The sequence below is a fragment of the Raphanus sativus genome, chromosome 2 (assembly GCF_000801105.2).
Source record: "Raphanus sativus cultivar WK10039 chromosome 2, ASM80110v3, whole genome shotgun sequence".
Lineage (NCBI taxonomy): Eukaryota > Viridiplantae > Streptophyta > Magnoliopsida > Brassicales > Brassicaceae > Raphanus > Raphanus sativus.
This window is the reverse complement of record NC_079512.1, coordinates 36640786-36665367: the sequence shown is the minus strand read 5'-3', so window position 1 is coordinate 36665367 and position 24582 is coordinate 36640786. Positions and strand designations below refer to the sequence as shown.

The 24582-nt window shown below is 40.0% G+C and overlaps 6 protein-coding genes, 1 non-coding gene and 2 pseudogenes across 10 annotated transcripts; 2 read left to right on the top strand and 7 right to left on the bottom strand.

The window, feature by feature from the left end:
* The first annotated feature begins 409 nt into the window (after nt 1–409).
* LOC130508194 (glycosyltransferase BC10-like) lies at nt 410–2218 on the top strand. Its single transcript, XM_057003520.1, has one exon. It carries the CDS (start codon nt 626–628, stop codon nt 1778–1780), a length of 1155 nt encoding a protein of 384 aa, XP_056859500.1. The 5' UTR covers nt 410–625; the 3' UTR covers nt 1781–2218.
* Nucleotides 2219–2535: 317 nt separating this feature from the next.
* Nucleotides 2536–4979, bottom strand: LOC130508193 (probable clathrin assembly protein At4g32285). Its single transcript, XM_057003519.1, has 2 exons — nt 4807–4979; nt 2536–4650 (listed from the first exon to the last, which is right to left on the bottom strand). The coding sequence occupies exon 2, from the start codon at nt 4629–4631 to the stop codon at nt 2727–2729; it is 1905 nt and encodes a 634-aa protein (XP_056859499.1). The 5' UTR covers nt 4632–4650; nt 4807–4979; the 3' UTR covers nt 2536–2726.
* A 1636-nt stretch (nt 4980–6615) lies between these two features.
* Nucleotides 6616–7795, bottom strand: LOC130494291 (auxin-responsive protein IAA29-like). 3 transcript variants are annotated; one of them, XM_056991728.1, is made up of 4 exons: nt 7461–7795; nt 7044–7327; nt 6854–6948; nt 6616–6766 (listed from the first exon to the last, which is right to left on the bottom strand). In XM_056991728.1, exons 1-4 carry the CDS (start codon nt 7691–7693, stop codon nt 6755–6757), a joined length of 624 nt encoding a protein of 207 aa, XP_056847708.1. In that variant the 5' UTR covers nt 7694–7795; the 3' UTR covers nt 6616–6754. The 3 variants fall into 3 exon arrangements, with proteins under 3 accessions (XP_056847708.1, XP_056847707.1, XP_056847709.1); XM_056991727.1 differs by having other exon boundaries at nt 6858–6948; nt 7461–7794; XM_056991729.1 differs by having other exon boundaries at nt 6858–6948; nt 7044–7216; nt 7461–7794.
* A 4579-nt stretch (nt 7796–12374) lies between these two features.
* On the bottom strand, nt 12375–14413 carry LOC130494532 (FBD-associated F-box protein At5g22730-like). Its single transcript, XM_057003518.1, has 4 exons — nt 14200–14413; nt 13108–14102; nt 12879–13010; nt 12375–12797 (listed from the first exon to the last, which is right to left on the bottom strand). The coding sequence occupies exons 2-4, from the start codon at nt 13822–13824 to the stop codon at nt 12519–12521; spliced, it is 1128 nt and encodes a 375-aa protein (XP_056859498.1). The 5' UTR covers nt 13825–14102; nt 14200–14413; the 3' UTR covers nt 12375–12518.
* Nucleotides 14414–14502: 89 nt separating this feature from the next.
* On the bottom strand, nt 14503–14575 carry TRNAR-UCU (transfer RNA arginine (anticodon UCU)). The gene has a single exon. It is a non-coding gene; the product is annotated as a tRNA-Arg (tRNA).
* A 64-nt stretch (nt 14576–14639) lies between these two features.
* Nucleotides 14640–16135, top strand: LOC130508192 (uncharacterized). Of its 2 annotated transcripts, none has more exons than XM_057003517.1 (6): nt 14640–14715; nt 14806–15008; nt 15087–15186; nt 15278–15377; nt 15501–15595; nt 15668–16135. In XM_057003517.1, exons 2-6 carry the CDS (start codon nt 14861–14863, stop codon nt 15969–15971), a joined length of 747 nt encoding a protein of 248 aa, XP_056859497.1. In that variant the 5' UTR covers nt 14640–14715; nt 14806–14860; the 3' UTR covers nt 15972–16135. The 2 variants fall into 2 exon arrangements, with proteins under 2 accessions (XP_056859497.1, XP_056859496.1); XM_057003516.1 differs by having other exon boundaries at nt 14650–14736.
* On the bottom strand, nt 16092–18867 carry LOC130508191 (E3 ubiquitin-protein ligase KEG-like; annotated as a pseudogene).
* Nucleotides 18868–19835: 968 nt separating this feature from the next.
* Nucleotides 19836–20797, bottom strand: LOC130499065 (ATP synthase subunit b', chloroplastic-like; annotated as a pseudogene).
* Nucleotides 20798–21110: 313 nt separating this feature from the next.
* LOC130508190 (uncharacterized) lies at nt 21111–24119 on the bottom strand. The gene is given in 4 exon segments (XM_057003515.1): nt 21111–21312; nt 21314–22485; nt 22488–23496; nt 23795–24119. Coding segments are annotated over 4 exon segments (2283 nt in total). The 5' UTR covers nt 23861–24119; the 3' UTR covers nt 21111–21276.
* Between the last annotated feature and the right edge of the window lie 463 nt (nt 24120–24582).

Here is a 24582-nt window from a genome sequence, read left to right as displayed (position 1 = left end):
GATCTCTGAGCTCACCAAAATATAAATAAAGCTCAGTCAATATTCATTGATGAAGACCCAAACTGAAATCACTCACGTCGCCGTTATTGGAAGCAAGGCCCAATAAGTTAGATTTAAAGGCCCAAGTATGATGCATGCCGGGAACGTGGATACACAGTATGGTATCCAGCAAAGCTCTGTTTGCGTTCGAGATGAAAAATGTTTCCTAATACACGTATCGATTACGAAAATCCATGCAGCCACGTGAGTTCATTTAGAGAGTACTAATACTAACCAACGGTTTCTATCGCACCACGTGGAAGACTATGAACATAATCGAATATTTATGACTACTTTTTTTTGAATAACTCTAATCAACGAATAAGCTCGTATACAATCAACGAATAACCAGTATTAGGTTGACCAAACATGAATTACTCGTAAGAGAATTAGTGGCAAAAGAAAAACTAAGAACGTTATGTAAAAGCATATTAAATGAGATATTGGAAAAACAATAATCTTTCTTTATATAGTTGCCATTCAATTGAATTGAATATTTCCTTTTAACTTGTACTCAAAACTAAATATAATTTCTTAATATAAGATAATACTCTATTGATGAACATCCCGCTCTCACTGTAGAGATATGCTGTCTCCAACGTCGTTTACTCTCTTCTGCGTTTTACTTCTCTGTCTTCCAGTTGCCTTCATCTTCACCGTCCAACGAGAAATCACCGCCGTAGTCTCGCCGGAGTTTGGCTTCCGCTCTCTCTCCTTCTTCTCTCTCTACCCGCGAAATGCACACGACGCTTCTTCCCCGGTGGTTCGATTCCGACAGCCGATTCCCAAGGACGACGAACAGCTTCTCGCACTCGCTTCCCGGGTCAACCCGAACCAGCCTTCTCCCGGGTCGATCCGGAAGCTGGCCTTTATGTTCCTAACGACGGCGCCTCTTCCTTTCGCGCCATTATGGGAAACGTTCTTCAACGGAAGCAGCAGCAAGGAGCTATACAACGTCTACGTTCACGCGGATCCGACCCGAGAGTACGACCCGCCGTTCTCCGGCGTGTTCGAGAATCGAGTCGTTCACTCGAAGCCCTCGGAACGGAACACACCGACTCTCGCCGCGGCGGCGCGTCGGCTAATAGCTCACGCGCTTCTCGACGATCCGCAGAACTACATGTTCGCTCTCTTCTCTCCATCTTGCGTGCCCATTCGCTCTTTTGACTTCACCTACGAGACTCTGGTCACGTCTCGCCGGAGCTTCATCGAGATACTCAAAGACGAGCCGTTGCAGTTCGAAAGATGGGCCGCCCGCGGGCCCCTCGCGATGCTTCCTGAGGTGAGGTTCGATGATTTTCGGATCGGGTCTCAGTTCTGGGTTCTGAAACGGAGGCACGCGCATGTTGTGGCGCGTGATCGGCGTATCTGGGAGAAGTTTAACATGACGTGTTTGTGGCAAGGCTCGTGCTTTCCCGAAGAAAATTACTTTCCGACACTTCTTAACATGAGGGACCCGCGCGGGTGTGTTCCCGCTACGCTCACTCACGTGGACTGGACCGTCAGCGACGGAGGCCACCCGAGGATGTACGAGGCAGAGGAAGTGGTGCCTGAGCTGATCTTGCGGCTGAGGAACACTAGACCGAGATACGGTGACGATGGAATTAACGGTTCGGATTGGTCAGTGGTTGAGCGGAGTGATCCGTTTCTGTTCGCTAGGAAGTTTTCTCCCGAAGCTCTTGGGCCTTTGATGGGTATGGCTAGAACTGTGTTGTTCAATGACTCGGCCGGTACTGCGTGAATGCTGCTCTGTTGTCATTGTTGTAAATGTAGTAGTTTTATATTTGTTTAACAGAGTAGAAAAAAATAATATTGTAATTTAGTGGTAGCTGGGAAAAAACCTAGTCTATCATTGTACTTTCAAGGTGTGCGAGTCAAACTTCAGTCTCATCCTCATAAATTTGCAACTGAAATTAAGGATCAGCAAATCAATTTACCTCACAATCGCTCACCAGTGTGGTGGAAAGAAAAATTGAGTAGATACATATACATTTGTCAGAGTTCCTCAAAAACTTGGGCTGATCTTGAGTACATGTCAAATGAAGATAAAGCAATTCACAAATTTTAAACTTGAGTTCAAGAAATCTTTAGCTTTGTTGAGAGAATCAAATCTAGGAAAGATGTAATGGATGAATGCTCAAGCTTCATGTTCTTCATTAGATTCTTCTTCTGTTGAGCAGTGGTAATGAAATGATCCATGTTTGTTGATCTAGTGGCTTTAGTTGCTGGTTTGTTTTAGTTTTTAGATTATATTTATTTGCATTTGTCTCATTCACCATTGAAAAAGAGTTGTTTATTTAGCAGGGAAACTGATATAAAAGAGAACATGAACTATGCAAACAAGTTAAGTCACCTACTAAAGTTCCAAAAGCAGATTATCAAACAAAACAGAAAGATAATTACATTTACCAAACACTACTCGCTAGCTTCACCCCAACTCAAACCAAACGGGCAAAGACAACCAAGCGATCTCATAAGAATACAATATTTTACAAATTCAAGAAAAATGTTTATGGATGACTTTATTAATCAAACTCAAAACAGAAAAAGTCTCACACGTTCCAAGCAGAGCCATATGACCGGAAACAATACAAGAAGAAACAGGATTGTAACACAAAGTAATTATATTGCTCGGAAAATATATAATATTTATGTAAGAAAAAGAACAAAAGCCATGCCAAATGAAATCAGTAAGGGTTGTTGTAGTAATACCCCATCGGTGGCGGTCCCATCCCATTAACCGGTGGCATCCCATAAGGCATTGCGTTTGGGGCTGGACTCATCTTAGCCAAACTAGCTTGACCTCTCATTCCTTCTTGCTGATACTGCTGCCACAACTGCTGCTCCTGAGTTAATAGATACTGCTTCTTGTCCATCTCAGCCATTTGCACATACGAAGGTGGTGGGATCGTTAGTGAAGCAGCGAAAGGGTCTTGGTTCACTTTCTGAACGGTTCCATCAGGTGCAGGGAGTGCTAATATATGGCTGTTGGTCTTACTCGGTAAAGGCATGGCGACACTGCTTGAACTTCCACCTGTTAACTCCGAGGTGCTCACGTGTTGTCTAACAACTCCTTGATCGTACATCCCGTTGAGCAACAGCGGGTCTAAACCACCGCCCATTGCGGCTTTCTGATGCTCAAGATTACTAGCTGTCTCGACCAATGCAAGTTCCCAATCCGCCTTCCCTTGCTCAGCTGCTGGATTCTGCCAAGCTGATGTCACCTCGCTGTTATCAGAGGAGAAAGCTTCCCATTTCCCGTTACTACTAGCAGGACCAGCAAAAAGCGCGAGAGCAAACTTGTTTCCTTGGTCATCAGCGCTGACACCATCCTCCCTCAGGTCAACTAGATCATTGGTTACTTGCGGTTTCGGCTCAGGCTTAGGCTCCGGTGGAGGAGGAGGAGTGTAGTTCTCTGGAGGAGGAAGCGCTTTGATCTCGTTCATATCAGGTTCAGGCTCCTCCACCGGAGCAGGAGTAGGAGGAGCTTCAATCTCTTTCCTCTCAGGACTCTTCCCCCTCTTAGCTCTATCCCTCACAAACTCTTCAAGCGTCTCCAACAACTTACTCGTGATCCTCTGAACCTCAGGATACTCAGAGGATCTCGCCACACCAGTGTCTTTACACCAATGGTAAAACGCAATGAGCTCATCAATCTGTTTCGCCGCACTAGCGTAAGCATCAAAGGCCTTCACACAATCCGTATACTCCATCTCGAAAAACTTGTCAAGAAGAACAGCTAAAACTTCACAAATATCAGCGTAAAGCCTGAAACTCTCTTTCACAATCGGGTACATTGCGACCAATATCATCCTGCTGCTTTTAGCTAAACCGGTAGGTCGTGAAGACAAGAACCGATCGAGAAGCCTCTGCAAATGTCCCATCTTCCCAAAAATCTTCTCCGGAGGCATGTCTCTAAGAGGAGTCACATCTTTCTTCTCAATCTCACTCATATCACCAAAAGAACGAGACCTCTTAGGCATACCGTAACCATTCTCATAATCATAACCTCTCGGAGGAGGCGGAGATCTAAAATCATCCCTAGACCGACCATAACCATCGTTTTCACCGTTATTACTGTGGTGACTACTACTCCCCCCACCACCACTACCGTTTTTACCTTTCCTCTCGAACAGAGCCAACTCAAGCCTCTGGTCCAAGTAACTAGCATACGTCCTAACGAAAGCAGAGTGGTCCCAGGAGCTGGAGTGCGCCTCGTCGCGAAAATCAGACATGTTGAGGATCCTCGTGCCTCGCCTGGTCGCGTAGAGGATCTCCTCCTGGAAGAGCGGGTCGCCGTCGTTGAGGAGGCGGTGGACGAGCATCAGGGCCTTGAGCGCGACGATCCAGTCGCGCGTCTTTCCTAAACGGCGGGAGACGGAGGTGACGCAGGCGTGGACGTAGCCGCGGGAGAGGGAGGTGAGGCTGAGGATCTCGCGGATGTACTTCTCCGTGGACTGGTCGTCGTCGTGGCTCGTGGCTTTGACGATCGCGACTTCCAGATCTGGAGCTATGTTGCTGGCTACTTTGGCTATGCTGATGCTTGTTTGGTCCTTCACCACGCCGATCGCTTTGCGTATGCTCAACGCCATGGTTGTTTTTGAGTCAACTCTTCAAACAAAACAAAAACAAAAAAAAAAGAAAAATCACAAAGTAAAAACATGAGCAAGTTAGTTGAGAGATTGAAGGAGATTTCGAGTTTAATCAGCGAAGATCGTTACGATATTTTAGTTTTGGTTTGGAAATATTCTTTAGAGAAATAAATACCTTTCTTCGCTAGATCTGAGGGGGAGAGAGAGAGAGATAGGAACGAGGTGTTACTCCGGCGTTGGATGTGTGGAGGAGACGGAATCGGGATCTGAGATCTATGAAGAAGGTGAAGAAGAAGATCTCATTTTTTTTTACGACTTATTCATCGAACGAGTCCAAGATGAAGTGGCTTTAGACAGAGGGAGAGGATTTAAAGAGAGCTTGTGTTGAGGATGACGTGGATTTACGAAAGCCGTTTGATCTTAAGGGGATGCGATGATTTTTTTTTTCTTTTTGTAACCGGAACTAACGGAGCCGTTTTGTCTGAGACTCGACTCTCTGGTCTGAACACTGTTGATGATTTATTTTTTTTTTTTTTAAAACAAAATTTGTGAAAAGCAATGTCAACGTTTTGTACGAGTTTTTATAAATGTTTACAGCTGTTTTTATAGTTTCTTTTACTAGATGAATTTCTCTATATATTTCTAAAAATTTAGTATTCTATTAATTTGAGCAGATTTTCATTTTTTTGCTAAAATCTTTGGCAAAATTTAGATACAAATTCTTTTTACAGTAATTTTAACAATAATTAAATAATTAATTGTGACAGAATTATCATAAATATATCAGTAAGTATTAAATTAAAAAGTAATAATAATGAGAAAATATTTCCATTTAATAGCTTATGAAGTTTTCATGAAATACTCTTAAAAAAATGTTATTTTATGGATGGTACAACTTAAAAAATTAGTTGCATTATTACTTTATAATAAAATATTTTTTGTAAAAAAAAATCAAGAATGAAGATGCTATTGCATCCTCACCGACGGCACGCGATTCCCACGTGGAAAACTAAAGTACATTTCTTCTTTGTTTCCCTGTTAATCTTCGATCATTCCTTTAGACGGCACTAAACATGACACTATTAAATATATGGATTACAATGCAAATCTATGACTATCATATAAGGCTTCTAATCGAGCTGAGAATGTCAAGACTATCACTCCCGTGGAAGCATATATATATATATAAGCGGCATGCCAATCTTATCATCTTTCATGTCATGTCATTTTTGTTTATTCATGATTATCCATCTTGTTCTGATTTGTTCAAAATTTATGATTTTGGATCATCCCCAGATCAATTTTAAGTGGTTTCAGATATTTAAACCAACCAGATCAAGTGACATGTCCATACACACCTAGTCGCGAAATTTGATATCATGGTTCCACATACATCGATCTCAGTTTCCTAGTTTTCTCAATCAAACGAGTTTTAAAATTTTCAGTAAGGGATCGAAGTAAAAATTAGGGATCGAAGTAATATCTAAAAGGCCCATTCATTTCGCAAAGTTGATCCGTAGTTTATTCACTGAATTCTTCTTATAAAGGAAATTTCTTTACGATCTTACTTGCAGACAAACTTTGAAACACCCATTGATTAGAATCACAAAAAAATGTTAAACACTCTGTTTCAAAAAAAAAAAAAAAACTAAACACTCTGCAACAATTGATGGTCAGTTGATGTTCATCTGATTTTATTCGCTATTCCAACTTTAAGTTGTTCCTTGAAAATTTATATTTTCATCTTGTAGTTTATTTGGCCTTTGATTTGGCAAATATACTACATGTTTATGCTTCTTTATGTACATCTTCCTCCTCTAATGGAGGTTGAAACTTGAAATTAGCAGTAGTATGGTTTGTTAAAAAAAAAGACAGGAGATTCCTTTACGTTACCGTGCATGTTTAGCCATGATTCTTGATAAGTGACAAAATACCAAACCAATGAACTAGATACTGTAGTCTATAGGAGAATACAGAACGAGAATTCGAGTAGAAATTTAATGAGATAGACATTTTAGTTACAAATACTTAAATAGTATTCGATTTTTTTTTTTAATATTTAGAACAAAAGTCTTGTATATGGACACATACAATCTCTAGTTATTGATATACGATGAACAGATTCAGCAAAGATCCTGCAAAACCAAATAAAAAGAAATCAGATTATTAATATGCCATTCACCCATAACATAGAGAAATATTAACTACAGAGAAGTAATTACACACTTCCATGGAGCATCCCCTGGTAATAGCCAGTCACCCTCTTTCCCTTGGAAGGTGAATTTGAAGTTTGTATCTTCTCTATCACAATCTTGGTCTGACAAAACGGAAATATATGCAATGTTCAGAAGACTTTTGAGAAGTTATATGCTATGTTAATATGTTTATAGGTTTAGGAGAATGTTTACTCACATTGACTAAACATGGTGATCAAGGAGTTCGTGAGAGACTCGTAAGAGTCGAAAAGCTTGATGTCCACCTTTCTTGTTATTGCCACACCATCCATCTTCACCTTGACATACATTGATGATGTTGATCTTCTACCTCTTTCAATGGTAGCCGCTGGATTAGATATGTTGATCCTCCTACCATGATGGTGATATGGGTGATTACGACTATGATGACGATAATTAAGATACTTTGTCATACATGACTTTACTGGTGGCCATCCCACGACTTTGCAATTTTCCTCCTCACTATATAAAAATTAACTAATTATTTTAAAAACTATAATGCCTCTCCGGTTTTTGTATAACTACGCAACATGAGATTCTAAGAAACTTATACTTAATTTAACCTAACTATTGTCATATATAGTTTGTTACTCACTCGTAAACAACAGCAGAGTCGGACTCCAAAGGATCTTCTTCCTCGTCTGGCTGGCCATTCAAAGAAAACGATCGTGGTTTTGGCACATAACAATCTTCCTCCATATTCTCCAACCCAAGCATCGCCTCAAAACGTTTTTCTTTGGTACTCAAATGCTTGTTGAGGTCGAAGCCAAACCCGAAATTTGAAGAATTAGTACGAGGTGATAGAGAGAGATCAAGATCCAGCTCCATCTTTTAGGTACAGCTTCGTCTTTGATGGAACCAAAAGCTTATGTTCTTTTCTTGTTTGGGTTTCGAAAAGGCTATATGGTTGTGTGCATGATTAGAGGATTCTGAGTATTCCCTATTTATAGTAAAAGGGAAAGGGTACCAAAGTCAAGGAAGGATATATATTGGCTTTATCGTCAAGATATTTGTAATCACACAAAAATAGATGTCGATGGATGTGTCTTTAGTATCTTAAGGAACACGATACTATATAAACTAAACAAGTAATCAATCAAAGTATTATAATACTAATGATTCCTTTTCCGTTAAATCCTCAACTAATATAGTTCATATATTTTCTTGGACCAACAACTATAACATATATATTAGACTAGAAGTAACGTTTAACCGGTTAAACGAATTATGTTTAGGTGAAGTAAATAATAGCTTAGCAGACTAGCAATCGTGCAAAATTAAGCATTTAAAAGAACGAGAATACGAGATAGTCTCCCTCACAAAACTAATTTTAGTTGATTTCTAATATGTAACACATTTAAGGCTTTCAAATGAAGAGAAAGGTAGTGAGGAAGTTCCGAAGGGGGAAAGAGAAACAATGACCTTTGTCTTTTGGGATAGAAGTAATGACTTCCGACATTAATTAAGTTCAGGTCGGCCAATATCCCAACATTGATGCTAACACCTTTGTACATTAGTATTATTTTATCTAAATTGTTATGATTTTCATCTATAAAATAGCTACTTCTGTTCAATATCTACACTAGATGCTAACTCCTTTTTTCTTTGCAGTTTTATAACTTCAACTACAAATATATGATTACAATCAATATAATGTATGGACTCTGTAGATACATTTCTTACGTGATAAATTATTAACTATCTTTGATCATATAAACTTTTTTTTTTGCTAAATAAAGGGTTAAACCCGGATCAATGATGACACAAGCCTAATCTCCGGGTGAAGGTACAGCCCACGGATAGACCCTTTCCTGAACATTCAAATGAGTCAAAAGCAATAGTTCATATCCGTGTGGCCGGTGGGATTTGAACCCGAGTTCACCTTATTGGATTTTTTAAATTCTTCAAGCGCCACTAGACTACCACCACCGATTTTTAATCATATAAACTTGTTATCGATTTAGTTTTTTTGTGTGCTTGGCTTATATCTGATTTTCTATGTTTGCGTCACTAATTCTCATTTATCGCAATATTCAATTAGCGTATTTATTAAGAGAGCCAAATTAAGCAAATACTAAAGATATGATAGAAGTGTATCTGTATCTCTATATTACTAGGCTAGAAATAAGAAGAAGCATCGACCATCGTCAAGGGACACATGATTCAACGAATATAGACATGCAACACTGAACACCCATCTAACATGGATATTAATAGTCAAGTTTGGTTATTGTTGGAGCGGACAACCTCCTATATTTTTGTTTACATTCTATGTTTCTACTAGAAAATTGATTTCACACGAACTACATTGACATTTTTTTTTGACATTTAAGAATGATGTTATCCAAAAGCAACCTCTGAATTGTTTTCAGCTTGTCACAGTTTTGTTAACCTTTTAAGGGGCAACTATCAATAGACTCTTCTAGCTTGATTTCACTATTACAATTTTGACTTCAACTACAAATTTTTGGGGAAGATTTAGATCAACTTAGAGTAAGAGCTAGCTATTAGTATGCCTATCCTGAGCTTGAAGTACACTTCCCTACTTGGGAAGGAATGTGTTACTGTTTACAAAAATATTTTCTTTAACAAGTGTTTTTTTTAAACACTTTAACAAGTGTTTTGTTTTTGTTATTTGCAGATGGATCATACAACATATTTTTGTTATTGCGGATGTTTTGTTTAGATAGCTTACCATGACAGTCAACAGACTCGAACTCATAACCTAGGTACCTCTCTCCAAATGGTAGAATTACTCGCAACTGTAATTAAACTAAATTATACTATTTGGTCTAACCGATTTAGTAAGCAACAAAAACACCATAAAGACCAGAGAAATAGATCAAACAAATACTTAAATTCTATATAATTATTAAATTCAGTTGTTAGCTTGACGTTGACATATCTTTGTTTTAATTTAAGAAAAAGTACTGTAGATATAAGGATATATGTTGTGCTTGTGCATAACATAATATTAAGAAGTTAATCCACAACTTTTTCAAGAAATAATTCCGTAAGATGTAAATCTGGTTTACGAAAGTGACACTTGAATCTGAAGTCTATATCATAATATTAATATGAACTTTGGTTGGTCTACATGTTTTTAAGATCAACCAAACAGCTGAGAGTAGATGGGGAAATATCAACGTGAATGTCACGTGGACAGAGTCGTGCGTGCGTGACTACTCGTGCCGTAATGTCGGGTCGACCACTGAAGTAATGGGCTTTAAAAGTTGAAGGACCATATGACTTGTGGGAACCACTTTCACACTTGTAGTCTAGCTCGTGGATCGATCTGGTTTTGTTATTATTATTACTTTTTCTTTTGATAAAATATAAAAGAATAGACATTTACAGAAAAACAGAGAGTTTGAAAAATCAAACTATACACTGGTGTAAAGTATGTCAACTCTTATAGGTGATCAGTGACTTCAAACCATCTTCTTAGTAATCCAGCAAATTTGTGATTTGCCTTGTACCCAAGAGAGCTAATCCTGTTTCGTACAGTTTTATCAATGATCTTTACGGCTTGTGCAGCCGTACGAAACCCTGTCTGATGTTTACATTCATTCCTCTCCTTCCACATGTAACAGATGCATGTCTAAAACACTATTTTAACAAGGATCTTGTCCATAGTTTTGCAGCGTATTAGCAGAAACAAACTGCAGCGTAATAGTCCAGTCTGGATCAGTTCTTCCGCGACTCAGTCTGCTAACGAGAGTATCCCACACGGTAAAAGTGTATGGACATGCAAAAAATTATGATCTCTTGTCTCATCTATTTCTCCGCACATCACACAACTTTGTTGAACGTTCCAAGCCCTGATTCGATTTCCTATTGATAGTCTATTCTTCACTGGTTTTGTTATTATTTCATTAGGAAAAGTAGCAAAACTTTAAAAACAATAAAGACTTAATTGTTTATCCCAATTTTTGGTTACGTTATTAGTTTATACTATATTTTGGTTAAGAATATTAGTAGTATATACGTTCAGTGTCAATGTCATGCTTTTTTTATAAACTATAACTCATCAACATTTTTAGTCTGAAACACCATCAATTTTTTGCATGATTTTAGGGTATGCAAGTATTTTTAAAGAGGAGAAAAGCGAACAAATAAATAAACATACTAAAATATCTCACCATCATAAATATAAGGAAATCTAATGTGATATGATATTAAAATCCTTATTTTAGGATCGGATGAGAATTATTCAGCAGCAGGTACAAAACGAATAAAATTATACCCAAATCTAATAATATAATGGTCACATAATTTACCGACAAGAAACCTAATCCACTAGAGAACTGAAATTCAAGATCTATAAGTGGTGAGATGTATAATAAAGGACGCACGTAGGAGGATAGAAAGTGTTTGTTTGAGTGAGAAGAGGGGGACAAACAAGTGTTCTAGGAAAGGGGAGAAGTGAATGAATCTAACTTTTAACTCAAAAACACTGAGAAAAAGAGTTCTGATCGGTGCTGTTTCGGACAGCTTGGCTTAATGTCTTGTCTCCATCAAGTTGTAAATACCAAAGTCCTATCATGTTTCTTCTTTGTCTCCTCAACTACTAGTTTACGAATCGTACCACAAACTTTACCCCATTCATTCATTGTTCGAACTTCTTGACACTAAGAGATTAACAGTTAAGATGAAACTTTAATGAGCATTGGTAATACTCAAATATATATGATCTAACTTTTGCTTCTCAGTACCAAAAAGTCTATACCAAAATAAGAATTACAGAGATTCTTGTATAGTGTATAACTTCCTAATTACAAAGTAATCTCATTCTACAACATGGGTTCTACCTTACCTTGCGTTTACACGATGCTACAAGTTCCAGAAAGTTGACATATGAACTCTTATCAGTAGAGTTTTCCCCTTAAGAGGACGAGATGGAAGAGTTTATTTTTCTTCTTCTATCCATTACAAATGTTGATCGAAAATCCAGAATATGGCTTCTATTATTATGCCAGCCTATCTCGTGATTTGCATGTAAAAAAAAACGGCTCGTCATCAACGTTCTCCACAATGGTCAATTATCGCTCCTTTATGAAAACCCTCAAATAGTAAATCGTTGCTTGTTAGCCTAAAATATACAGTGTTTCTCATACAGTTGATCTTGAATATTTTGTTTTGCTTGTAACTGAAATTAGTTCAATAACATATAGCAATATCATGTCGGCCCAAAACGAAAAGGAATAAAATATATCAATGTTGAGATCCGATCAGGCTTAACCCATAAACTTTAACGAGTCAATACAAAAATCATGTATTTAATTGGGCCTTAGCCCACATATATACACAAACACGTGACATAATTTGCGATCAAGAAAAGAAGTGAAGATTTGGAGTTACAAATCTCACTGCAAGAACATATGTGTATATCAATAGAAGAAACATGTTCCCCTCTGGAATAATGTTCCTTGGTACTGTTGAAATGGTGTCCGTAGATGTGGACTTTTACTTTAGATCTAAAACATGTTTGTTTCACCCAAAACTAAGTCATCAAGGCTCAGCTCTCTCGTCTCTTCAATTGTCTAGTAAAATGTTTTTTTTTTTTTTTTAAAGTCTCAAAGAGTGAAAAGTCTGATCAAATAACAAGTCCACATTTGATCATAGACAAAAACCATAAAAGCTATTACAGTGGTCAACAAACCACAATCTCACACTCGCTAGATAGCGTTGGCAATGCAAGGAGGAGATCCCTTAAAGCGACAGAATCTTCTTCATCCATGGAAGGTTTCAAACGCAGAGAAAGTTTCTTGAGGACTACCGAGTTTTCTGCAAAGTACCTTACAGGTTCTATTTCAACAGGGAGTCCTCCCAAAGGGCTTGCTATCTCTACAAACTCGAGCGATGACAGCAAACACTCAGCCACATGCGTGAATCTTGTTTGTCTCAGCGACATCGATGGATGAGACAGATCCTGCAAACACACACATACAACATAATGAATGGATTTTAAATCTCTGAAGTGCATGAGCCAGACTTTTATGCAAGTCATTACCAAGATGAGGGATGTTAGATTGGGACAGATTTCAAGAAACTGTAGAAGGATATCCATATCCCAAAAGTAAAGCTTTGCTTCCAAACATGACAGGTTGCAAAATTGGGGCAATGGCTTGATCTTGAGGATGAACTACTCACACACACACACACACACAAAACAAGATGAGTCTATATATCTGTAAGCAAAAGATTCAATGAACGAGAATTATATGTGTAGACAGACATACCCTGAAAGTTGAGTGAATGATCTTCATATCCCTAACTTGCGAGATACTGGTGAAGAAATGATCAGGGAGATAGTCACCACCACAACTACCAAGATTGACCTTGGTTAAGGAACCTAGATTGCTTATGATTTTACACTCGGATATGTGATCAGAGAGATTCAGATACTTGAGCCTAGGGGCATTAATCAAAACCCTCACGCTACTATGATGATCATTCGAGAGTACAAGAAGAGGAGGAAAGGCATCATAATCAATCATGGCACCAGTTCTTATACTGAGACTAGTTAATGTCTTAGAGTGCACTCGTAAAGCCTTTATACCACAATCAAGCTTTCTAACAAAGCTGAAATCTTCAAGAACCGGACAAGATGAGATAAGCAACTCTAGAGAGGCTTCACTGGCGTATGTATTGTTTTCCAAACGCATAGTCTTGAGACAAGGTAAGGAGACGGAGTCCAATGTACCGACAAACACCCTATGGAGCCTTAAGTGAAGAAGCTTTGGACAACATGTATAGATGCTCAGTGGCATCATCACTCCAGAATACCCAGAAAGCACATTTTCACACTTGAGATCAAGATGCTCGAGTTCAGGTGTTGCCACGAGATCTATCCACCGCGTGATAAAAGGAGGATAACAAAAAAGATCCTCAACAATGAGCTTGACCTTGTGCAAGCATGGCTTCTCTACCCTGGAGGAAGCTAGAAACTTTTCCATAAAACTCACAAAGGCAGCGGAACTACCTCGGAACTGACAAGTGTCCAAATCTATCTCAGAGATGAAGAAAAGCCAGAGACTTTTCCACCTACTGGACAGAACACTAGTCCCGACAGCTTCTTTTGTGAAAGATACGACAGCAGAACTTTAGAGATCAAAGCGTCTGGTAACTTGCTTATCAGATCCTCCTCTCTTGTTGTGCTTGAGGAGGTATCAACGACGCATCTTCCTCTCTCTTTCGAATTTCTTTCCTCCATCCCACCTTGAACGCAAAGATTCTGCATTTACCAAAAAAAAACTCAAAAGGATGATCTTTTCACAACACCCAAAACCAACAATAGTACGAAAGGATCCAAGAACGTGTGAAGAAATGACCTGATGGGTTTTAGGGTTTTTTTGGAAGATTCAACGGCCAGAAACGGAGATGAAGCTCTCACTTGAAGAGTAAAGTTTAGGGTTAATGGGAGAGACGAGTAATGAATGTCAGACAGAGAGTAGATATGATGAAGTGAATGCAAACACTCTCTCTCTCTCTCCTTTGTGAAATTCAAACGGGACACAACTCAAGCTGGGTTGGTGATTTGATTTCCTGGTTTGCTTTTTGAGTTTTAATCAAATAGTTTATGCACCGTATATTCGGACCAATAAACTTAACTGGGCAAATACAAAAAGAATAGACACACCCAGTGGGACTCGAACCCACAATCGCTTGATTAGAAGTCAAGCGCCTTATCCATTAGGCCATGGGTGCTTGTTGTTCATCATCTCCATTACATTTTATATTAGCAAGGATTAAAGTATTTTTATATTGCTCTCTCAGAAAGCAAAACATATCTAACAACCGGGAAAAAAGTAAAGTAGCTGGAAAGAAGCAGAGAGATCCCTGAGGAAGTAACCCTGTTTCCCTTCAAAGTATCTCCACTATCTCTCTCATCTTCTCCCACTCTGACACTCAACTTCCACACTTTTGTCTTTCTTCAGTCAGGTAAAAGAAAAGAAAAAGAACAAACCAGTTTCTTGTTCTTGATTTTCTCCGATGGAAGTTCCACGCCGCTCTTTGGCTGCTTCTATCTCTCCTCTCCGCCTCATCGATGGTCTCCCTCGTCGGAGGAGTTTTAATTATAACCAGATGCCTGAGGAGCCCATCAAACTCACTGTTCTCAAACTTGATGGATCTTCCTTTGGTACTACGAACCATCATCTTCTTGCTTTCTTATAATCAACTTTTTGAACTTGATTTTGAGCTAGTCGTTTCTGTGTAGATATTCAAGTGATGAAGACAGCAACAGTAGGTGAGCTCAAGATGGCTGTAGAAGCTGCCTTTTCTCACTTGCCCATCACTGGCGTTGGCAAAGTCTCTTGGTATCTTTTTTAACTTTCCTCTTGTGTCTATCTTTATGTGATTATTGATGATCTTTAATCTTACTCTTTTGTGAGTACCACTTCGATGTAGGCCGCATGTTTGGGCACAGTTCTGCTTATCCTATGGAGATCACATATTGCTTAACGAGGCTAACTACCTCATCGAGTTCGGCATTAAAGACGGAGACCAGGTTTGTACTCGCCTCCCTCTTTTCTTCACTCATGTAACAAGGCAACTACATAGTTTGATTGAAATGCATCATCCATGAGTCTGATATTTGTTTGATCTTTACCACTGACAAACATCATTTCAGCTTCGGTTCATCCGCCATATATCAAACTACTGCACCATGATGGTGAACCATAATAGCAAGACACCACATGTTTCTTCTTTGAAACAACTCAAACTGTAAGAAATATTTTCTCTTTTCATTTCCTTTTCATATTTTTAGCATTTCATGAGGCATATACATGTTTTTAGACCATCTAGGTTCTCACTAAAAACCAAAACCTGGGAAAAGAAAGCAACACAAGGACAAGAAGACGGTGTTGAATCCATCACTAAGACACAACCAGGCTTTCTCTCGACTGTATTCCTGGGAGGTTGGCTCTCTTACAAGTCAACACCAAGTCAACGAGGAACTAAACACAGAAACGTGACTGCTTCTTCTACGACGAGTCACCTCAGAGCTTTTAACAACCTCATCGCAAGGTTTCGTTTCAGGTGTTACTCGGACAAGGATGTCTGGAACAGGAAGAAACTCATCTCTGAAAACATGAAATAAGACTCATTACTACTCTGTCTGCTAAACATTCTTCTCGTTTGGTTCTTGTAGAGATTTTTATTTTCCCAATCTTCATGTTTATATGTTTGGAGGCCTGACCAGCACTTTGTAAGAAACGAATGATAAGACGAGTCTTTGGTTTTTTATAAAGATGATGTTATATGCTTTGATATCATCAAACATCATACGAAAGTAAAACAAAGTTATTATTATGTACATGTACCCATTACTACTAGAACATAGATTATATCAGAGCATACCAGACAGACCCAAGCACATCCTTAAACACTGAACACAAGCCACTTTGACTTGCCAGAGTCCTGACCATCCACAATCTGACAATCACCACCTTGTCCACCAGAGCCATCACGCTGTTTCCCATCCTTTGATCTTCCTGCTTTCTTCCCAACGAATAACCCTAACTTCATCGCTGTCAATAAACCCATTGCAATCAGCAAAGGCCTCACAGCCCAGTGAAAGTCCTCCAGATGCTGATATTTTTTCACAACTCCTTCACATGTGTTGAAGTTCACAATCTCTACTTCAGCTGGATCCGCAAGACAGCTTCCATGCTCCTCTCCAAAAGGCAACACTCCAGGGAACTCCACCTCGAGGCAACCGTTTGGTAAAACCTTAGAGATCCTTCCCGTTGCCCAAATCCCTCTACCTTTACGCATCCATTTGAATCTAGGGATGACACGTTGCCTTTGATCTTCACGAACTGACCCACACTGTATCCTTTAGCCATCTGAAGCTGCGATGAAGTCCCTTTCCAGAGAGTTGGCAACCCTATAAACCCAACAGCCACGTTTCCATCACGGTCTATTGAATGGATAACACCAACAAGAGAGTGCCTCTTGTCTTCTCCATCCTTCAGACGTACCCAATCTCCAGAAGCTAAGCCGTTAGTCACCCGTTCGAGAACTGATACGTGAACCCTTAACGGATCATGAACACCATGGACTTTAACCAGAGCAAACTCATCTGGGTCGGTGTCACGTTCTAGACCAACCACAGTTCCTTCTGGCACATCCATGTTCTCATGCTTAAAAGAATTGGCAGGCTTTCTTGAACGCACCGTGTCGCCAACTCGCAGATGATCCTTTGAAAGAAACCATTCTGTGTAACCGAGAGTAGCCGAGCTCTTCCTGATTTCTCTACTATCAATGCCTCCCCACACCTCTTCCTCCTCTGAGTTCTGCAAGCTGCAAAACCAGTTCCAGTTAATATACAAACTTTTGCACTGATCTATTCAAACTGAATATACAACGGTGGCAATAGACGTTTTACCTCTTCAAAACACGTAAGATGTCAGTCATCGAAGGTCTACTTCGAAGATCATACATAAAGCAACCTCGAAGTAGGTTCTCCAACGGAGGTGGTATGCCACTGGGGATATTAACCTTTTCTTGCTTTCTGACAACTAAGTCGTATATCTCATCGGCGGATTTGCCACACCAAGGTTGAACACCAGTCAGCATTTCCACAACGCTGCATCCAAACCCCCAAGAATCAGTCTCAAAGGACATAGGACCTCTTACTTCCGGTTGCCACTGTTCTGGAGCCATGTAGTTCGGAGTTCCAAGTCTCATCGTCATATCAGAACTTGGGAGAGGGATACTAAGAAGGAGATAAGGGACTCCAACATCCCCGAGGATGGCCTTGTCGTTATCACTGAGAAGAAAGTTAGAGGGCTTGAGATTGAGAATCAGAAACCCTTTTGAGTGCAGCTCCAGGATCCCTGTAACCAGATCAACCCCATATCTGTTTCAACATAGATAAGAAGACATTAGTACGCTATAAAAGAGTGAAGAAGACTTTACTATTAGGAGCTGCTTGCTTGTATAATGCAAATATTACCTCAAAACATCAGGGAGTGAAAGCTTTCCTCCTTTGAGCCGAGCCATCTTGTCACCAACACATCCCTCATAGAATTTCATGATGATACATATCTACAAAACTCACAAATCTCCAATTAAAAAAAAAAAAAGGAAACTAAGAGAAACAATATGTTTGTTTTTTTTTTGAACTTACCCTTCCACTAATGCTAGAGACACCACGGAGCAGACATACATTGTCAACTCCTTGACACTTGGAAAACAATCCTCAAACTTATCAACCACAACCTTCCTTTGATCCTCCTTGATGGGATGAAGCATTTTGATGGCGACTTCATGATGCTCATCGTAGTCCTCGGTAGACTGATGATGAGTAGCCAACCAAACATCACCAAAGGGACCTCTTCCGATTCGATGGCGAAGCTTCAAGGTTGCAGAGTTCATCCAAGGGCTCGTCGTGCTAATTGCTAAAGCGCTCTCAGAGCCACCTTCGATGATCTCGTACTCGGAATCATCCGTCTTTCCAGCACTTATCTTTGAAGCCATATCTGAACCAAGAAAAAAAAAATAGTTTCAACCGTTACGACTCAAAGTATGGTAAGTAACAAGAACATAGTAAAAAAAAAAGGAACAACCTTTTAACTTGTTTAACTAATCCTTACGAGCAGATCGAAGCAAGCAAAAATGTGAAACAGAAACCTCACAGTATATGTAATGGAAGAGAAAAGTAAGATACGTGTGTTTATTATTCTTCAAGAGAGAGGTAAGCGATACAAACAAGGGACAAAGACAAGTGTCGTGGAGAAGTAGGAGAACGAACAAGCAAACAGTAGCCCATCAAAATGAAACTCAATTAGCGCAAGATATATAGAACAATAAGTCAATCAATCAAACAAAGAAAAGTCAAAATCTTACTAGATCGAAATTTGCAAAACCGGCAATGAAGGGAGAGGACTTGCGTATGAAACAGAAATTTCGACGGATTATTAAGAAGGCTTTTCGAAACCGTAACACCAAGGTAGTGACGGCGAAGACGAAGAGAGTGATAAAAACCTAACACCGCTGGTTGGGTAATGATAACTACGAGTTCCTGATGAAAGAGAGAGACAGAAGAAACAAACAAAAATATATAACTAATAAAGAAACAGGATCATCGGAAAGTGTAACAAGTAACTTGAGAAGCTGATAAAGACAGAAGAGAAGCGAGAGAGAACTGAAGGACGATGGAAGGAAGGAGGAAGGCGTGGAGGCCCCGTAAGTTTGTTTTAATGAGACACCTTACCGTACATAATACCACAACCACAAAAGCCCACTTTACTTTTATTTTAGCTAACCAAAACCCAAAAAGAAATTTAATTTTTTTTTATGAACAACCAAAAGCTTTCTTTGGTTAAAACATATTTAATTAGACTCAGATTATAAGGATGATTTTAGCCATCGCTTAGGACCACATCCTAGCAGTCTAGGACAGATAAAATTTAATGACAGTATCCACTAAACAAACAGAGGGTAATCCTCACGACAGACTCTAAGCTGAAGTGTTACAGTGGTGTTGCGTGGAACAAGATCTGTAATGTTAAAAAACATCATGAGACCAAGTAGCTCCCCCAGATCCCCAACCCCTTTGTTTCTTCTGTTGCTCAGGCGCTGGATAAAACAAACATACGGCGTGACAAGTGACAAGAAACGCCGATAATAGTGACGGTTGAAGGTTGGGCTTCCTTGTTGGACAGAGCCCAGTTTACTGTCTGTGAATCCATTTAGTTTGAAGCTAGACTGTTTGGTTTTGACAGCGTCAGTTGCTCTGTTCTGTTCAAACTCTCATTTGCTCTTTGTTAGTTTGATTTCATTTCAGAGACATGAAAATTTCGTGACCATAAGAGTCTACGAAGATTCATCCACAACAGCCAACTTTCAATCACTATCAAACATACGAAAAGAGAGAGCTAATCATTTAAAAAAAAACTTACATATATAAAATTGTTCTTCTTGATTAAACGAACAAATCCAAGAGAGACAGATAGAGAAGAGAGAAGAAGAGAGATTTACAGTAATGTCTTATAAAATGAGAAATGAGAAAAGACAGAACACAGAAAGAGGTTTGTTTGTTTATTAAGAAGGAAGAACCTTCTTGACAATGTCTTCACTAAGAGCAGCGATCTGAGAATACAGAGCCTTAATGGTAACTTCCTTCTGCTTCTCCAAGCTCGCCAGCGCCTCCTGCAGCTCCGCCTCCACCTTCTTCCTTCCTTCCGCCAGCTGCTCCTCTACCTCCGCCTGCCCCAAATAATTTCACACCATCATTTCATTTCATTTCATTTCATTTCATTTCCCCACTACTACCATCTGACAATAATAAAATCACAAAATGTTTTTTTTTCTCCTTACCTCCGTCTCTTTTTCATCTTGTTAAGCGCGGCGGCGATCTCAGCCCTACAGCACCCTCATCACAGAGTCGGCTTGTTCATCGAGGGCCTTGATCTCCGTTGATGTGTCCTTCACGCTCGCCAGCTTCTCCTTGATCTCTCCGTCTCTCTTGTCCATGAAGTTCCCCAGCGGCGAAGTAGTACACCTTGTCCAGCGCGAACATGAGGAAGAGAAACTCCACGACGATGATCGGGAGCGTCAGGTTGAAGTCGAAGAGCTGCGCTTCTCCATCGCTTCGGCCATCGAGGGAGGAGCCAGGGCGGCTATTAAAGCTAGAGACTTTACGGTGGCGGAGGAGAAAGACAGAGCTGCTCGGAGGAAGGAGGAGATGGGTTTGGGGATTTGGGGGAGTTTGGCGGGGAGGTGGACGCCGGCTTGGTTGAGTTGAGGAGGAGGAGAGGAAGATGAGGGGTTTGGAGGAAGCCATTATCGAGTTAGCCATGGCCACACACAAGCACACAGAGGGAGAGATAGAGAGAGAGGTTTGGCTTGGAGAGATGAGAGAATGCTCAAACACTGTATCTCTGTATCCTGTAATCTTCTTAGGAATGTTATCTCTTCTCTTCACCACACAAAATAAGAGCAAAGGCTGTGGTGGTGAGCTTACAAATGTAAGGGCAGGAAAAATATTATTAGAAAACAAAACAAATATATAAAAAAAGTTATATATAAAAAAAAGTTCAAATATATAAGTTACTTTTAGTTTTTTTTTTTTTTTTGACATTATAAAGTTACTTTTAGTTAAATCATAAATGCAAACAAATGATGTCAAAAAAAAACATGTAAACAAACAAAAACCAGAGTTGTAATTTAAATTTTACCATTTAACCATAATGTCATTTGTGATCAGATGTTTTATTCTTACAAGGAGATGTAAGAGGATACAGTTACATGTCTAACCTTTACAGTCCCTGTATGCAGAACAATCTTAGTTTTGAGACTCAACATATTTATTTAACACCAGGTAAGACTACAGATCCACACACAAAAATCACATCACAGATGAACCTTATAAAGTTAATCTGCATGATCTAATCTCTTCATAATCCTTCAATACATGTGGATGTACCATCAACGCATTCCTGCATTCTCTAGGAGTTTCTCTGTCAATGACCAGAGCCTCCCAACTTCTGTTTTTACCTCGTCTATACAACTGTTTTCCTGCTGATTAACCTCGTCATCTGGTATCACAACGAAACTAGAATCTGCATCGATGATACTCATGTCAGCTTGAGTTAGAAGCTCTGTGCTCATCTCCGCAAGCTTCTGTAATGCGCTCGTTGCAGCTTCCACTTCGAGCTGAGCTGCCTCTAGCTGAAGCTTCTCTATGGCTAGATCACCCATTGTTTTCCCTTCTATTCTCTCTTGCGCCAATGCGTATAGCATTTTCAAATCTTCACTATCACTGTCAGTTTCTTCTTTCAGTTTCTTGAGTTCCCTCTCCTTTGCTTCTAGTCTTCCCATCACCACATTGATCTCTTCGTCTTTAAACGTCAGAGCCCTCTGCGCAGCTAAAACCTCCATCTCTTTCAACCGTAGATTCTCTCTGGTGAAGTTTAACTCCATCACCAGCCGCTTGTTCTCCATTCCGTAATCAACACGAGGTTGTTTCTCTAGTGCTTCAACGCTTATCAGATCCTTGGTGGTTGACATAACCAATCTGCTAGTCAGCTCTGCGATTCTTTCCACCACCATCTCAGCTTCACTCACTCGCATCTCGGAACTGCCTAACTCATCTTCGATTCTGTGAAGGTGGACGTCTTTCTCCTTCAGCAATTCAGCTGCCTGCGTAAGCTCATCTTCTCTATTGATCATAAGCATCTTTAGCTCTGTAACCTCACGGTTCACTTCTTCCAGTTTATTCCTCGCTTCAGTGAGCTCTTCATCTTTTTCTTGCAGTAATAGCTCTAGAGAAGCCTGTTCAGACTTCAGATGCTGAATCTCTAGCTTGGCCTCCACCAAGCTCGACTCTTTCTCTTGAAGTAGACTCTGTGACACCTGAAACTCGTTAGTTTTCTTGTCGAGCTCGTCTTGAATGGTGGAGATATCAAGCATAGCTTTCTCCAATAAAGATCTCTCTTTCTTCAACTCCTCTCGTAGTTCTTCCAAGAGTTCTTTTTGGAGTGATATCTCCCGCTCGAGTGCAAAGTTCTTAGCCTCGGCGACTCTGAGCTTTACTCTCTCGCTCTCTACTTCACTGCGAGCATCTCTCAAGCTTTGCATATACGACAACACGCTTCTCCTCTGTCCTCGAGTTCTTCTAGCTGTTTTTCTAATAACAGTTCCTTTTCTCCCATTTGCGCTCTTGAAGATAACAAAGCTTCCCGTGAAGAAACAAGCTCGAATCTCACATCGGTCAGAAGCTTCTTCACTCTCCTGAAGTCCTCCATGGTTTCGTTAGCTTCTCCCAAGCGTTTCACGGTTACTTCCTGAAGCTTACTCACTTCAACCTGAGCTACCAACCACTCTTCCGTCTGCTTCCTCAAGCTGGCTTCTGTTTCTCTGAGCTTTTCCCCCTCAAGCTTCTTCGCCGCTATAGAGACTTCTAGCTCTTCTTCCTTCTCCTTGAGTGCTCTCTGAAGTAAATTTATCTCATCTTCCTGTCTCTTGACGATCTCGTTGGCTTGGCTCAAGAGCTGTGACTTGTTCTCAAACTCAAAACTCGCCACGGAAACCTCCTTGCTTTTGATCGAAATCTCGACGCGCATTCGATCCAGCTCACGCTCTTTAAAAGTCAAGGACGACCGCATAGCAGCGAGCTCCTCGTCTCTTTCCCTAAGCTTATGCTTCAACTCTTCGATCTCTCTTGCCTGTGAAGCCAACTCCACGTTGGCCCGCTTCAGCTCCTCTTGTAGACTCTCGTGCTTCGAAGAAGCTTCGGCGATCACTCTCTCCCGCTTCTCCAGCCCTTCCTTCGCCCGGTTTAGTTTCTTCTTCTCGGAGAGAACCTTCCTCTCTGCATCATGCAAATCTTCTTCCCGTTTCAACAAGGCCATTAGCGCAGCCTGGAGTTCAGACTCAAGGCTGCTTGAGTAGGACAGAGGCTCATCAGGAGGAGGATACACCGAGTTCTGACTCGTTTGGCCCTCCAGTTCCTGTGTCCGAGCGAATAGTTTATCCAAAAGAACCTTGGAAGGCTCGGCTGTTCCATTGTCGTTGAAGCTTGGTCTTGTATTGTTCAGGACTGATTTAACGTTGAGTAAAGAACGTCTCTTTCCTTTGAACGCAACTAGAGTCTTCTGCTTCTGATTTACACTTGTCTGCATCAAGTAAATAACAAACACAATCAAAATAAAACTCAAAGTCTTCATTTTTCTTGTAAGGAAAAGTTTAAAAAAAAAAGAGCAAAACTTGATGGTTTTGGGGCAGACACAAAGCATCATTTTGAGGAAAGCAAAGAATAATAAGAGAACAAAAGCCCAAATAATAATAAGACAGCAAAAAAACATCACGAAAGTTCTGAGCTTTTTTTAACAAAAAAAAATACAACAGTTTGAGAATGTAATGAGAATCAAAAAGTGTTGTAATAGAGGAAAGGTAAGTGAGAAGGTGGAAAACCTGATGGCAGGGAGAGAGAGAAGAGTAGGAAGAAAGGTTCAGGCGAATAGCCTGAGAGAAACCCATTTCACGAGAGCATATCAAACAATCTCCTTCCTTCCTACACAGAAGAACAACAAGTAACTCTTTATCTCTGTTTCAGTCGTATGATTAAGGAAGTGGCCTTTGAAGAGGGCTAATGAGAGCAAACCCAAATCGAAGGAAGAAGAAGAAGAATCTAAGAAGGGGGGGAGAGAGAGAGAGAGAATACAAATGCAAAATGTAAGCTGGCAGGTTGGAGCAATAAGGTAAGGAATGGATTGCAGAGGAGAAGGCAATGGATCATTGAAAAGGACCCGACTTTGGATAAAACTAAAATTTATTTAATTTTTGTTTTAAGGATTAGAAAAAAGAAATAGAGGCTCGTGTTGGCTGGCGAGTTGAGATCGTCGCTAAAGCCAATAGTCTTTTTTGCCCTTATTCACAAGTTTTATGTCGGCATGTCCACGTGTTAAATTTGCCGCCACGGGATCTATTTTAGTACTAAAATAAGGTTTTTTGGTGACTTGGCATGGTTTTTCTTTTTAATAATAAGTCGCGTGGTTATAAATGGGCCAACGATTAAAGTGAGTCTGTCATTATCATTCACGAAATAAAAATAAGTGTAGTATTTGGGTCCCCATAAGGCCATTTAATCACCAATAAGCCCAATAGTATTAATAAGATCCATTAGCATCGAAGACAGAGTAGCATAACTAACATAAAACGAACTCTCTCATATGAGTAGGCTTTCATCCACATCTTATCCT